The 15425-nt window shown below is 45.7% G+C and overlaps 1 protein-coding gene across 1 annotated transcript in view; it reads left to right on the forward strand.

Moving 5' to 3' along the window:
* Nucleotides 1-8938: 8938 nt before the first annotated feature.
* Nucleotides 8939-15425, forward strand: part of emilin2a (elastin microfibril interfacer 2a) — a 54260-nt gene continuing 47773 nt past the window's right edge. The window contains exons 1-2 of the mRNA XM_071377559.1: nt 8939-9281; nt 13458-13583. Of these exons, the coding sequence (XP_071233660.1) occupies nt 9127-9281; nt 13458-13583 (281 nt within the window). The 5' untranslated portion in view covers nt 8939-9126. The remainder of the gene's footprint in view (nt 9282-13457; nt 13584-15425) is intronic.

Genomic DNA, 15425 nt, shown 5'->3' on the forward strand with positions numbered 1-15425 from the left:
TATATGCAGGTATGTGTAAGTGAGTGCTGTTTTGTCTTTGTTGTTGTATCTCTTAATATGGGTGAAAATTGTGAAATTCCAATAAAAATACTGTTACAATAAAAGTATAGGACTGGAGCTGGGGTATAGCTGGGGTATAGCTGGGGTATAGGTGGGGTATAGCTGGGGTATAGGTGGAGTATAGCTGGGGTATAGGTGGAGTATAGCTGGGGTATAGGTGGAGTATAGCTGGGGTATAGGTGGGGTATAGGTGGGGTATAGGTGGGGTATAGGTGGGGTATAGCTGGGGTATAGCTGGGGTATAGGTGGGGTATAGCTGGGGTATAGCTGGGGTATAGCTGGGGTATAGCTGGGGTATAGCTGGGGTATAGCTGGGGTATAGGTGGGGTATAGCTGGGGTATAGGTGGGGTATAGCTGGGGTATAGGTGGGGTATAGGTGGAGTATAGCTGGGGTATAGCTGGGGTATAGGTGGGGTATAGCTGGGGTATAGCTGGGGTATAGCTGGGGTATAGGTGGGGTATAGGTGGAGTATAGCTGGGGTATAGCTGGGGTATAGCTGGGGTATAGCTGGGGTATAGGTGGGGTATAGCTGGGGTATAGCTGGGGTATAGGTGGGGTATAGGTGGGGTATAGGTGGGGTATAGCTGGGGTATAGGTGGAGTATAGGTGGAGTATAGGTGGGGTATAGGTGGGGTATAGGTGGGGTATAGCTGGGGTATAGGTGGGGTATAGCTGGGGTATAGCTGGGGTATAGGTGGGGTATAGGTGGAGTATAGGTGGAGTATAGCTGGGGTATAGCTGGGGTATAGGTGGGGTATAGCTGGGGTATAGGTGGGGTATAGCTGGGGTATAGCTGGGGTATAGGTGGGGTATAGCTGGGGTATAGCTGGGGTATAGGTGGGGTATAGGTGGAGTATAGCTGGGGTATAGCTGGGGTGTAGCTGGGGTATAGCTGGGGTATAGGTGGGGTATAGCTGGGGTATAGCTGGGGTATAGGTGGGGTATAGCTGGGGTATAGGTGGGGTATAGCTGGGGTATAGGTGGGGTATAGCTGGGGTATAGGTGGGGTATAGCTGGGGTATAGCTGGGGTATAGCTGGGGTATAGGTGGAGCATAGGTGGGGTATAGGTTTGGGGCTGGAGTAAAGTACTGGCTTCGATCTGCTATGCCCTCAGATGAACCATCAAACAGGCAAAACCTAAATACAGGACTAAGATTGAATCCTACTACACTGGCTCCATCACTTGTCGGATGTGGAAATGCTTTCAAACTATTACGGACTACAAAGGAAAGACCAGCCTCCAGCTGCCCAGTGACACAAACCTACCAGACGAGCTAAATTACTTATATGCGTGCTTCGAGGCAAGCAACACCGAAGCATGCATGAGGGCACCAGCAGTTCCAGACGACTGTGTGATCACACTCGCCGTAGTCGATGTGAGTAAGATCTTTAAAAAGGTCAACATTCACAAGGCTGTAGGGCCAGACGGATTACCAGGACGTGTACTCCGAGCATGCGCTGACCAACTGGCAAATGTCTACACTGACATGTTCAACCTGTCCCTGGCCGAGTCAAGCAGATCACCATAGTCCCTGTGCCCAAGAATACCAAGGTAACATGTCTAAATGACTACCATCCTGTAGCACTCATGTCTGTAGCCATGAAGTGCTTTGAAAGGCTGGTCATGGCTCACATCAACACCATTATCGCAGAAACCCTAGAACTAATCCAGCTTGCATACCACCCCAACAGATCCACAGATGACACAATCTCTATTGCACTCAACACTGCCGTTTCCAAACGTGAAAAGGCTGTTCAATTGACTACAACTCAGCGTTCAACACCATAGTGCCCTTACAGCATATCACTAAGCTAAGGACCCAGGAAATAAACACCTCCCTCTGAAACTGGATCCTGGACTTCCTGACCAGCCACCCCCAGGTGGTAAGGGTAGGTAACAACACATCCTCCATGCTGATCCTCAACACTGGGGTCCCTCAGGGGTGCGTGCTTAGTCCCATCCTGTACTCCTTGTTCACCCATGACTGCGTGGCCAAGCATGACTCCAACACCATCAATACGTTTGCAGATGACACAACGGTGGTAGGCCTGATCACCGACAACGATGAGACAGCCTATAGGGAGGAGGTCAGAGACCTGGCAGTGTGGTGCTAGGACAACAACCTCTCCCTCAATGTGATCAAGTCAAAGGAGACAGGGCTGTAGTGGAGCAGGTTGAAAGCTTCAAGTTCCTTGGTGTCCACATCACTAACAAACTATCATGGTCCAAACACACCAAGACAGTCGTGAAGAGGGCACAACAAAGCCTATCCCCCCTCAGGAGACTGAAAAGATTTGGCATGGGTCCTCAGGTCCTGAAAAAGTCCTACAGCGGCACCATCGGCCTCCGACCGTAAGGCGCTACAAACGGTAGTGCATTTGGCCCAGTACATCACTGGGGCCAAGCTTCCTACCATCCAGGACCTCTATATCAGGCGGTGTCAGAGGAAGGCCCTAAAAATTGTAGAAGACTCCAGCCACCCTAGTCATAGACTGTTCTCTCTGCTACCGCACGGCAAGCGGTACCGGAGCACCAAGTCTAGGTCCAAAAGGCTTCTTAATTATGGCTGCAGGGGGCGTATTGGAAAAACTGGAAAATATGTGCCAATTTTCAAACGGCCTCTTAATCAATTTTTGCTCTTACAATATGCATATTATTATTAATATTGGATAGAAAACAATCTGTAGTTTCTAAAACCGTTCTAATTTTTTCTCTGAGTGGTACAGAAGTCATTTGGCAGCACTTTCCCTGACCAAGAAGTAGAATGTCAGAAATCTATGCTCGCTTCAACGTTATGCCTATACATGGTCATTATACGTAAGACCCTACTTACACTCCATACGCCTTCCTCTGGGTGTCAAGAGGGTGTGAGAGAAGACATTTTCTGTTCATCTTGTTCAGTTGTTGAATAAGAGCTATTTCTTTGACGTGACCGACCACTTCCGGAAGTCTGAAGCGCGCGACTTGGGAGTGATATTGCGTTCTGTTTTGCTGCTGTTTGGACGGGAACAATCTCCGGCTGGGTTTTTATTTGATAAATGAGACCATATCATCGTAATGTATGTTTTTTCAATATAGTTTAATCAGATTATTTGAATTTTTTTTGGGAGTTTGTGTTCCGTTCTCTGACTTTTTTTATGTTGGACAAATCCGTGCCAGTCGACCAGTGCCAATGCTAAGTGAGAAGGGAAAGTTGCCATTCTGACTCCAAACAACGACTCATCTGGACAAAGGACACCCTGATCAACATTCTGATGAAAGATCAGCCAAAGTAAGACCCAATTTATAATGTTATTTCATATATCTGTCGTGCATGTCAACTGGTCGCGGGCGCCCAAGTGTGTCTGGCTATTGTGGCTATGCTAACATAGCGCTACATTTTGTTTTCGCTGTAAAACATTTAATAAATCGGAAATATTGTCTGGAATCACAAGAATCCTGTCTTTCAATTCCTGCACAGTATGTATTTCTCAGATATGTTTTATGATGAGTAATTAGTTATTTGACGTTGGTGTCTGTAAATGTTATGGCTGCTTTCGGTGCAATTTCTGATTGTAGCTGAAATGTAATTTATGATTTATACCATAAATATGCACATTTTTCAAAAAAAACATATGCTATACAATAAATATGTTATCAGACTGTCATCTTATGAAGTTGTTTCTTGGTTAGTGGCTATATCTGTATTTGGTCGAATTAGTGATAGCTAGTGACGGAGTAAAAAACTGATGGAGTTAGAAAAGTGCTGTCTTTTGCTGACGTGGTTAGCTAATAGATTTACATATTTTGTCTTCCCTGTAAAACATTTTAAAAATCGGACATGTTGGCTTGATTCACAAGATGTCTACCTTTCATATGCTGTATTGGACTTGTTAATGTGTGAAAGTTAAATATTTTTTTAAAATAGCTTTTGTTTTCGCGCCCTGCACTTGAGCTGGATGTTGTCATAAGTGTACCGGTGTCGGGCTGCACCCCAAACAGGTTAACAGCTTCTACCCCTAAGCCATAAGGCTTCTGAACAGCTAATCAAACGGCTACCCGGGTCTATTTGCACCCCCCCCCCCCCCCCCCCCTTACACTGCTGCTACTCGCTGTAACCAGTACCCCCTGTATATAGCCTCTCTATTGTTATTTTTTTGTTGCTCTTCTATTTTCTACTTTAGTTTATTTAGTAAATATATCTCTGAAGTCTTATTTTTCTTAAAACTGCATTGTTGGTTAAGGGCTTATAAGTAAGCATCTCGCGGTAAGGTTGTACCTTTTGTATTCTGCGTATGTGACAAATAAAAATTGATTTGGGCATAGGACTGGGGCATAGGACTGGGGCATAGGACTGGGACATAGGACTGGGGCATAGGACTGTGGTATAGGTCTGGAGTATAGGACTGTGGTATAGGACTGGGGCATAGGACTGTGGTATAGGACTGGGGCATAGGACTGTGGTATAGGTCTGGAGTATAGGACTGGGGTATAGGACTGGGGCATAGGACTGGGGTATAGGTCTGGAGTATAGGACTGGGGTATAGGACTGGGGTATAGGACTGGGGCATAGGACTGGGGCATAGGACTAGTCTTCTGTCACCAGCATCACTGATATAATTACTGATATTGTTTTTGTACATACTGTATAACTACATATAACTACCTCATCTACCACTGATATGGTTATTGATATTGTTCTTGTACATAATGTATATTATTTTGTTCTTTCTCTGCTGGCATTGACACTTCTTTTCTTAATTCTTTATATTAACACTTTCTATTTTTAATATTTCACTGAGCTGGATGTACCGTTTACACCTTCTGTAGAGACCCATCCACTAGGCAAGATGTGGCTGGGGGGGGTTATAGCATTTGTTTCACATGACCCATCAATTTAGACTTGTTTCTGTGTAAGCATCATCTAATAATTATAAAATATTTATACTATATTTTTATCTGGACACTTTTTGATATTGCTACTATGCAGCTATCCAACATAACAATTTCACTGTACCGTTTACACCTTCTGTATCCTTTGCATGTGACAAACAAACTTAGATTTTATTTGATATTGTGTGTTTGTCAGAGACAGTAATGTGAAGAACAACATGACCTGCACCAAAGTCAGATTAAGAGAAAGGCCAAGGACTAGATAAAGTATATTTTTACCTGGGGTTAGCTGGTCACCTGTTAGCTGGTCACCTTTTGTTTAGCTGGTCACCTTTTGGTCAGCTGGTCACCTGTTAGCTGGTCACCTTTTGGTCAGCTGGTCACCTGTTAGCTGGTCACCTGTTAGCTGGTCACCTTTTGGTCAGCTGGTCACCTGTTAGCTGGTCACCTGTTAGCTGGTCACCTTTTGTTTAGCTGGTCACCTTTTGGTCAGCTGGTCACCTGTTAGCTGGTCACCTTTTGGTCAGCTGGTCACCTGTTAGCTGGTCACCTGTTAGCTGGTCACCTTTTGGTCAGCTGGTCACCTGTCAGCTGGTCACCTGTTAGCTGGTCACCTGTTAGCTGGTCACCTGTTAGCTGGTCACCTGTTAGCTGGTCACCTGTTAGCTGGTCACCTTTTAAGGCTAGGGGGCAGTATCCTGAATTTCCGGATAACTGACGTGCCCAAAGTAAACTGCCTGTTACTCAGGCCCAGAAGCTAGGATATGCAATGGTAGCATTGGATAGAAAACACTCTGAAGTTTCTAAAACTGTTAAAATAATGTCTGTGAGTATAACAGAACTGATATGGCAGGCGAAAACGCAAGGAAAATCCATCCAGAATAGTTTTTTTTTGAGGTCACAGGCTTTTTCAATGCAATGCTATGGGATATACAAAAAACTTGCTCCCAGATTGCAGTTCCTATGGCTTCCACTAGATGTCACCAGTCTTTAGAAAGGGTTTCAGGCTTGTTTCTTGAAAAATGGACAAGTAGTTGTAGTTTATCCAAGGTGTTCTCATCAGGCAGGACAGGTAGACTTTTGGCGCGCGTGAACGAGTGCGCCCTCCTAGTTATTTTTCTTTTCTATTGAACACCATTCTTTCCGTCTGAAATATTATTGTTTATTTACATATTAGGGTACCTGAGGATTGTTTACAAACATTGTTTGACTTGTTTGGACGAAGTTTACCGGTAGCTTTTTGGATTCCTTTGTATGCATGTTGAATGGATTACTGAAATCAATGGCACCAACTAAACTGACTTTTTGGATTTAAAGAAGGACTTTATCGAACATTCATTGTGTAGCTGGGACCCTTGGGATTGCAACCAGAGGAAGATCTTCAAAGGTAAGTGATTTATTTTATCGCTATTTGTGATTTTTGTGAAGCTGGTGCAGGTTGAAAAAGTATTTTGATGTCGGGGCTGTCCTCAGATAATCGCATGGTATGCTTTCGCCGTAAAGCCTTTTTGAAATCTGACAACACAGTTGGAATAACAAGAAGTTAAGCTTTTAAAGATGTAAGACACTTACTTGTATGTTCATGAATGTTTAATATTACAATTTTGTCATTTGAATTTGGCGCGCTCCAGCTTCACCGGATGTTGTCGATTTTGATCCCGCTAGCGGGATCCGAGCCCTAAGAGGGATGATTGAAAACAACAACAACAAACAGCAGGGATCTAGACAGCCACAAGCCTGGGCAACCCTGGCTAGCAGCTAGGCAAGCTACTACGCCAAACAGCTCCTCAGACCCGACCTTGGTCAGCAGGATCACTGGACAGATAGTAGCGGTCCCAGCAACTGATGCCAACCACGTCACGGGATCCAAAAGGTCCCGTGACGGAAAAAGGTAGCTGGCTAGTAAGCAAACTATTTCAATAGACTTTCAAAACTTTCCAAAACAACAAACCGAGCTCTCCCTCGTTCCGCGTTTAACAGGAAGTGATGATAGGAAGTGAAATAATGTACTTTTTACTCCCTGACATCCAAAAGTAGTCTTTACATTTTGAATGGTTAGCAGGACAGGAAAATGGTCCAATTCACTCAGTTATGAAGAGAACATCCCTGGTCATCCCTACTGCCTCTGATCTGGCGGACTCACTAAACACAAACGCTTCATTTGTAAATTATGTCTGAGAGTTGGAGTTTGCTCCTGGCTATCCATAAATAAATACAAAGGTAAAAAATGGTGCCATCTGGTTTGCTAAATATAAGGAATTTTCAATGATTTATACTTTTACCTTTGATACTTAAGTATATTTTAGCAATTGCATGTACTTTTGATAGTTAAGTATATTTAAAACAAAATACTTTTAGACTTTTACTCAAGTAGTATTTTAGTGAGTGACTTTCCCTTTTACTTGAGTCATTTTCTATTAAGGTATCTTTACTTTTACTCAAGTATGATAATTGGGTACTTTTCCCACCACTGTCTGCCTGCCTGCCTGCATGCCCATGTGTGTGCTGCCTCCAGGGCTGCAACAATGGTAAAACCTCTTAAGGATCGGACCCTTTTTTTCAATTTTCGCCTAAAATGTCATACCCAAATCTAACTGCCTGTAGCTCAGGACCTGAAGCAAGGATAAGCATATTCTTGATACCATTTGAAAGGAAACACTTTGAAGTTTCTGAAAATGTGAAATTAATGTAGAAGAATATAACACATTAGATCTGGAAAAAGACTAAACAAAGAAAAAAAACGTGTTTAATTATTTATTTATTTTTACTATCATTTTTGAAATGCAACCGAAAGGCCATAATGTATTATTCCAGCCCAGGCCCAATTTAGATGTTGCCCACTAGATGTCAGCAGTGTACGTGCAACGTTTTAGACTGATTAATTGAACCATTGCATATCTGTTCAAAATGTTGTATCAAGACTGCCCAAATGTGCCTAATTGGTTTATTAATACATTTTCAAGTTCATAATTGTACACTCTCCTCAAACAATAGCATTGCATTATTTCACTGTAATAGCTACTGTAAATTGGACAGTGCAGTTAGATTAACAAGAATTTAAGCTTTCTGACCATATCAGATATGTCTATGTATTGGGATTTTGTTTTGTTACCTACAACCTCATGCTAATCACATTAGCCTACGTTAGCTCAACCATCCTGCGGGGGGGGACACCGATCACGTAGAGGTTAATTGGTACAAGACTGTAACAATTTGCCTCCATCCACAGTAAAAGACGATGACTGTACCTAATAACACAACAGGAAATATAGTAACCTGGCCTTAAATATTCCTGGCCATTCATTGGCTAATTCAACATCATGACAGCAGTCTACAGTACTCATATATCTGATGTTTGATTCACTATTCAGCAGCATAGGGAATGCATGGTGAAAAGGACATCCCAGGAAATGTATTTGACTCACTCTTATCAATTTGACTAATAGTCTATGACTAAAATTAGAGGGGATATTACTAAATCGTATTTATTAAGTTAAATAAATATAAGATATAACATGTTTTCTCTAAGGTCTCCCACAACAAAATCAGGCACGTAATTGGTCTTCAATGTGACAGAACCATAGCAGATGTGTTTTTATATATTTAACCTTCATTTAACTAGCCAAGTCAGTTAAGAACAAATTCTTATTTACAATGATGGCCTACCAAAAGGCAAACACACATCACGACAAGAGAGACACCACAACACTACATAAAGAGAGACCTAAGACAACAACATAGCATGGCAACACCACATGACAACAACATGGCAGCAACACAACATGGTACAAACATTATTGGGAACAGACCAGAGCAAGAAGTTAGATGCTATAAACGTTGTAACAGTCTGCCTGCAGGGCACATTACGCGCTGTTACAGCGTGTATGTGTGTGTGTACACAGTACAAGCTGCGGACAATTCGGGGCGTGTTTGTTTCTCATGGGGTGGAGAGGGGGGGCTGGGGTCGAAGGAAGGAAGGGAGGATGGGAGGGGGAGAGGAGTGAACCCTAGTCTAACAGCGACGTCATTCCAGTGGAGTCAACAGCGACCCGCAAAGAGATCTTCAACATTTTGTCCCGTTCTGCTCAGTTACCGGGCGGCCGCACATAGGATACCAACTTTAAAAAAAATCCATATCTTAACTTTTCTTGTCCAAATTCCGTAGTAGTTAATTTAATCTGTTGGCTACGATGAAGTGGGGAGCAGCTGATTTGGGGGTGACATGGACATTGTTCTCTCTGTTCTTCAACTTTTCTGTCACCAACGGACAAAATCCGCCGAACTACAACCTTTTCCAAGGAGCTGCGTACCAGGGCGCGAGACACCGACAGTCACAGAGGAATAGGTCAATTATTATTTGTATCTATTGTTAATCTGTTTTATTGATTTCCATTTGCCTCAAACGAGTTGTGTTCTGTGTCGCTGCGATCGTTATTTTATTTTCGCATGACTTTTTCTCTTTAATTAGTGCAGGAAATGGAGAGATTAAATGTGATTACATTGAATGAATTCAATATACGTTTACATTTAGAATTATTTTACTGCAGTTATTTATCACTAAATTGTTGCATTGAGTTGTTTCTGAGTTCTGTTCTGGAGAATAATGGACCACTGAGTGTGTCTAGTCTTGTCTGTTTGCTGCAGATAGGCTGGTTATCTGCCCCAGTCACCCTGTAACGTGATAGGGTGGTTATCTGCCCCAGTCACCCTGTAACGTGATAGGCTGGTTATCTGCCCCAGTCACCCTGTAACGTGATAGGCTGGTTATCTGCCCCAGTCACCCTGTAACGTGATAGGCTGGTTATCTGCCCCAGTCACCCTGTAACGTGATAGGCTGGTTATCTTCCCCAGTCACCCTGTAACGTGATAGGCTGGTTATCTGCCCCAGTCACCCTGTAACGTGATAGGGTGGTTATCTGCCCCAGTCACCCTGTAACGTGATAGGCTGGTTATCTGCCCCAGTCACCCTGTAACGTGATAGGTTGGTTATCTGCCCCAGTCACCCTGTAACGTGATAGGTTGGTTATCTGCCCCAGTCACCCTGTAACGTGATAGGTTGGTTATCTGCCCCAGTCACCCTGTAATGTGATAGGCTGGTTATCTGCCCCAGTCACCCTGTAACGTGATAGGCTGGTTATCTGCCCCAGTCACCCTGTAACGTGATAGGCTGGTTATCTGCCCCAGTCACCCTGTAACGTAATAGGCTGGTTATCTGCCCCAGTCACCCTGTAACGTGATAGGCTGGTTATCTGCCCCAGTCACCCTGTAACGTGATAGGCTGGTTATCTGCCCCAGTCACCCTGTAACGTGATAGGTTGGTTATCTGCCCCAGTCACCCTGTAACGTGATAGGTTGGTTATCTGCCCCAGTCACCCTGTAACGTGATAGGCTGGTTATCTGCCCAAGTCACCCTGTAACGTGATAGGCTGGTTATCTGCCCCAGTCACCCTGTAACGTGATAGGTTGGTTATCTGCCCCAGTCACCCTGTAACGTGATAGGCTGGTTATCTTCCCCAGTCACCCTGTAATGTGATAGGCTGGTTATCTGCCCCAGTCACCCTGTAACGTGATAGGCTGGTTATCTTCCCCAGTCACCCTGTAACGTGATAGGCTGGTTATCTGCCCCAGTCACCCTGTAACGTGATAGGCTGGTTATCTGCCCCAGTCACCCTGTAACGTGATAGGTTGGTTATCTGCCCCAGTCACCCTGTAACGTGATAGGTCTGGTTATCTGCCCCAGTCACCCTGTAGCGTGATAGGCTGGTTATCTGCCCCAGTCACCCTGTAAACGTGATAGGCTGGTTATCTGCCCCAGTCACCCTGTAATGTGATAGGCTGGTTATCTGCCCCAGTCACCCTGTAACGTGATAGGCTGGTTATCTGCCCCAGTCACCCTGTAACGTGATAGGTTGGTTATCTGCCCCAGTCACCCTGTAACGTGATAGGCTGGTTATCTTCCCCAGTCACCCTGTAACGTGATAGGCTGGTTATCTGCACCAGTCACCCTGTAACGTGATAGGCTGGTTATCTGCCCCAGTCACCCTGTAACGTGATAGGCTGGTTATCTGCCCCAGTCACCCTGTAACGTGATAGGCTGGTTATCTGCCCCAGTCACCCTGTAACGTGATAGGCTGGTTATCTGCCCCAGTCACCCTGTAACGTGATAGGCTGGTTATCTGCCCCAGTCACCCTGTAACGTGATAGGCTGGTTATCTGCCCCAGTCACCCTGTAACGTGATAGGCTGGTTATCTGCCCCAGTCACCCTGTAACGTGATAGGCTGGTTATCTGCCCCAGTCACCCTGTAACGTGATAGGCTGGTTATCTGCCCCAGTCACCCTGTAACGTGATAGGCTGGTTATCTGCCCCAGTCACCCTGTAACGTGATAGGCTGGTTATCTGCCCCAGTCACCCTGTAACGTGATAGGCTGGTTATCTGCCCCAGTCACCCTGTAACGTGATAGGCTGGTTATCTGCCCCAGTCACCCTGTAACGTGATAGGCTGGTTATCTGCCCCAGTCACCCTGTAACGTGATAGGCTGGTTATCTGCCCCAGTCACCCTGTAACGTGATAGGCTGGTTATCTGCCCCAGTCACCCTGTAACGTGATAGGCTGGTTATCTGCCCCAGTCACCCTGTAACGTGATAGGCTGGTTATCTGCCCCAGTCACCCTGTAGCGTGATAGGCTGGTTATCTGCCCCAGTCACCCTGTAACGTGATAGGCTGGTTATCTGCCCCAGTCACCCTGTAACGTGATAGGCTGGTTATCTGCCCCAGTCATCCTGTAACGTGATAGGCTGGTTATCTGCCCCAGTCACCCTGTAACGTGATAGGCTGGTTATCTGCCCCAGTCACCCTGTAACGTGATAGGCTGGTTATCTTCCCCAGTCACCCTGTAACGTGATAGGTTGGTTATCTGCCCCAGTCACCCTGTAACGTGATAGGTTGGTTATCTGCCCCAGTCACCCTGTAACGTGATAGGCTGGTTATCTGCCCCAGTCACCCTGTAACGTGATAGGCTGGTTATCTGCCCCAGTCACCCTGTAACGTGATAGGCTGGTTATCTGCCCCAGTCACCCTGTAACGTGATAGGCTGGTTATCTGCCCCAGTCACCCTGTAACGTGATAGGTTGGTTATCTGCCCCAGTCACCCTGTAGCGTGATAGGCTGGTTATCTGCCCCAGTCACCCTGTAACGTGATAGGCAGGTTATCTGCCCCAGTCACCCTGTAATGTGATAGGCTGGTTATCTGCACCAGTCACCCTGTAAGGTGATAGGCTGGTTATCTGCCCCAGTCACCCTGTAACGTGATAGGTTGGTTATCTGCCCCAGTCACCCTGTAACGTGATAGGCTGGTTATCTTCCCCAGTCACCCTGTAACGTGATAGGCTGGTTATCTGCACCAGTCACCCTGTAACGTGATAGGCTGGTTATCTGCCCCAGTCACCCTGTAACGTGATAGGTTGGTTATCTGCCCCAGTCACCCTGTAACGTGATAGGCTGGTTATCTGCCCCAGTCACCCTGTAACGTGATAGGCTGGTTATCTGCCCCAGTCACCCTGTAACGTGATAGGTTGGTTATCTGCCCCAGTCACCCTGTAGCGTGATAGGCTGGTTATCTGCCCCAGTCACCCTGTAACGTGATAGGCAGGTTATCTGCCCCAGTCACCCTGTAATGTGATAGGCTGGTTATCTGCACCAGTCACCCTGTAACGTGATAGGCTGGTTATCTGCCCCAGTCACCCTGTAACGTGATAGGTTGGTTATCTGCCCCAGTCACCCTGTAACGTGATAGGCTGGTTATCTGCACCAGTCACCCTGTAACGTGATAGGCTGGTTATCTTCCCCAGTCACCCTGTAACGTGATAGGTTGGTTATCTGCCCCAGTCACCCTGTAACGTGATAGGCTGGTTATCTGCCCCAGTCACCCTGTAACGTGATAGGCTGGTTATCTGCCCCAGTCACCCTGTAACGTGATAGGCTGGTTATCTGCCCCAGTCACCCTGTAACGTGATAGGCTTGTTATCTGCCCCAGTCACCCTGTAGCGTGATAGGCTGGTTATCTGCCCCAGTCACCCTGTAACGTGATAGGCTGGTTATCTGCCCCAGTCACCCTGTAACGTGATAGGCTGGTTATCTGCCCCAGTCACCCTGTAACGTGATAGGCTGGTTATCTGCCCCAGTCACCCTGTAACGTGATAGGCTGGTTATCTGCCCCAGTCACCCTGTAACGTGATAGGCTGGTTATCTGCCCCAGTCACCCTGTAACGTGATAGGCTGGTTATCTGCCCCAGTCAGCTACAGCTAAACGATCCACACAGATGCTGACTTTTATTTCTCTCTCTTCTTTCTCAACTGTTTCTATCAGACAAGAGACTATTTGTATCTTATTTCTCAACTGTTTCTATCAGACAAGAGACTATTTGTATCTTTTTTCTCAAGCCTGGAAGGGTTGGAATTGTTGCCTGATGATTGGTTACCATATGTTGCTTACACATCTCTCTCTCTCCTCCCCCTCTAGGAACTGGTGTGCATATGTGGTCCATAAGAACGTGAGCTGTACCGTCCAGGGGAATGTGGAGAGCTTTGTGGAGCCTGAGGTGGTACCGTGCCCAAACCATGACCCAGACTGTGAGGAACAAGTGATGTAAGTTTCCCTGGAGAGAGGTATGGGTGGAGGACAGAGAGAGGGATGACAGAGAGGTATGGGAGAGAGGGATGGGTGGAGGACAGAGAGAGGGATGACAGAGAGGTATGGGAGAGAGACCTGGGTGGAGGACAGAGAGAATGGAATGACAGGTAGGGATGGGTGGAGGACAGGGAGAAAGAGGGGTGGGAGAGAGGGATGGGTGGGTGGGAGTTGGAGAGAGAGGGATGGGTGGGTGAAGGACAGAGAGAGAGAGAGGGATGGGAGAGAGGAATGGATGGGTGAAGGACGGAGAGAGAGAGATGGAGGGCAGAACGAGAGAGGGATGGGTGGAGGACAGAGCGGGAGAGGGATGGGTAGAGGACAGAGCGAGAGAGGGATGGGTGAAGGACGGAGAGAGAGAGGGATATAATATAATATTATTCCCTCCCTTCTCTTATTTTCTCATCTGAGAGGGCTGGGGATGTTACAGCAATGTGATGGGAACTAGGTGGAGTTGCTCCTTACTACTCAGTCACCTCAGGTCCACTGGAGGGGTGAGAAGGGTTCGGAAAAGGGAGGACAGAAGGGAGGAAACAGCCGTTTGGAATGTATTTATGAGTTAGCCAGTGAACAGCAATGATTCATCCACTCTGATTAGGTCATTTATTCCAGTAATGAGACTGACGGGATGACTGATCAACCACCGAATGAATGACAACACTGGCTCTGACAACATCAACCACATAATGAATGACAACACTGGCTCTGACAACATCAACCACAGAATGAATGACAACACTGGCTCTGACAACATCAACCACAGAATGAATGACAACACTGGCTCTGACAACATCAAATGAAAGTTGTTGTTTTCATCATTAGAGCGTCACTGGAAATATTTCATAGCTGGGCAGCCCAGGTTCCACTGATGGGGTTCCACTCAATTAGATTTACCATAGCTGGGCAGCCCAGGTTCCACTGATGGGGTTCCACTCAATTAGATTTACCATAGCTGGGCAGCCTAGGTTCCACTGATGGGGTTCCACTCAATTAGATTTACCATAGCTGGACAGCCCAGGTTCCACTGATGGGGTTCCACTCAATTAGATTTACCATAGCTGGGCAGCCTAGGTTCCACTGATAGGGTTCCACTCAATTAGATTTACCATAGCTGGACAGCCCAGGTTCCACTGATAGGGTTCCACTCAATTAGATTTACCATAGCTGGACAGCCCAGGTTCCACTGATAGGGTTCCACTCAATTAGATTTACCATAGCTGGACAGCCCAGGTTCCACTGATAGGGTTCCACTCAATTCGATTTACCATAGCTGGACAGCCCAGGTTCCACTGATGGGGTTCCACTCAATTAGATTTACCATAGCTGGACAGCCCAGGTTCCACTGATAGGGTTCCACTCAATTAGATTTACCATAGCTGGACAGCCCAGGTTCCACTGATGGGGTTCCACTGATGGGGTTCCACCCAATTAGAGTTATCATCAAATCAAATCATGCTTTATTTATACATTACATTTCAGTCATGAAATGCAACGCAATGTGCTTTACAGGAAAAAAACAAATTAAAAACAATTTAAAATAAAAGCAGAAATATTTACTACACAACAAAAGATAAAAAAACAAAATAATGACACAAACAGAACGATTAAAAAGCACCCTGAGGAAAAGAAAAGCTAAAAATATGTTTTAAGATCTCTTTTAAATATGTCCACAGTTTCGGCCCCCCTCAGGGGGGTACTGGGTACATAACTTAAAAGCCTGACATGTATTGGGGTGCACAATTGTGGATTGATTTAAAAACCAATACAAGAATCTTAAAATGAATTCTAAAACCCACAGGC

The sequence above is a fragment of the Salvelinus alpinus genome, chromosome 30 (genome assembly GCF_045679555.1).
Source record: "Salvelinus alpinus chromosome 30, SLU_Salpinus.1, whole genome shotgun sequence".
Taxonomy (NCBI): Eukaryota; Metazoa; Chordata; class Actinopteri; order Salmoniformes; family Salmonidae; genus Salvelinus; species Salvelinus alpinus.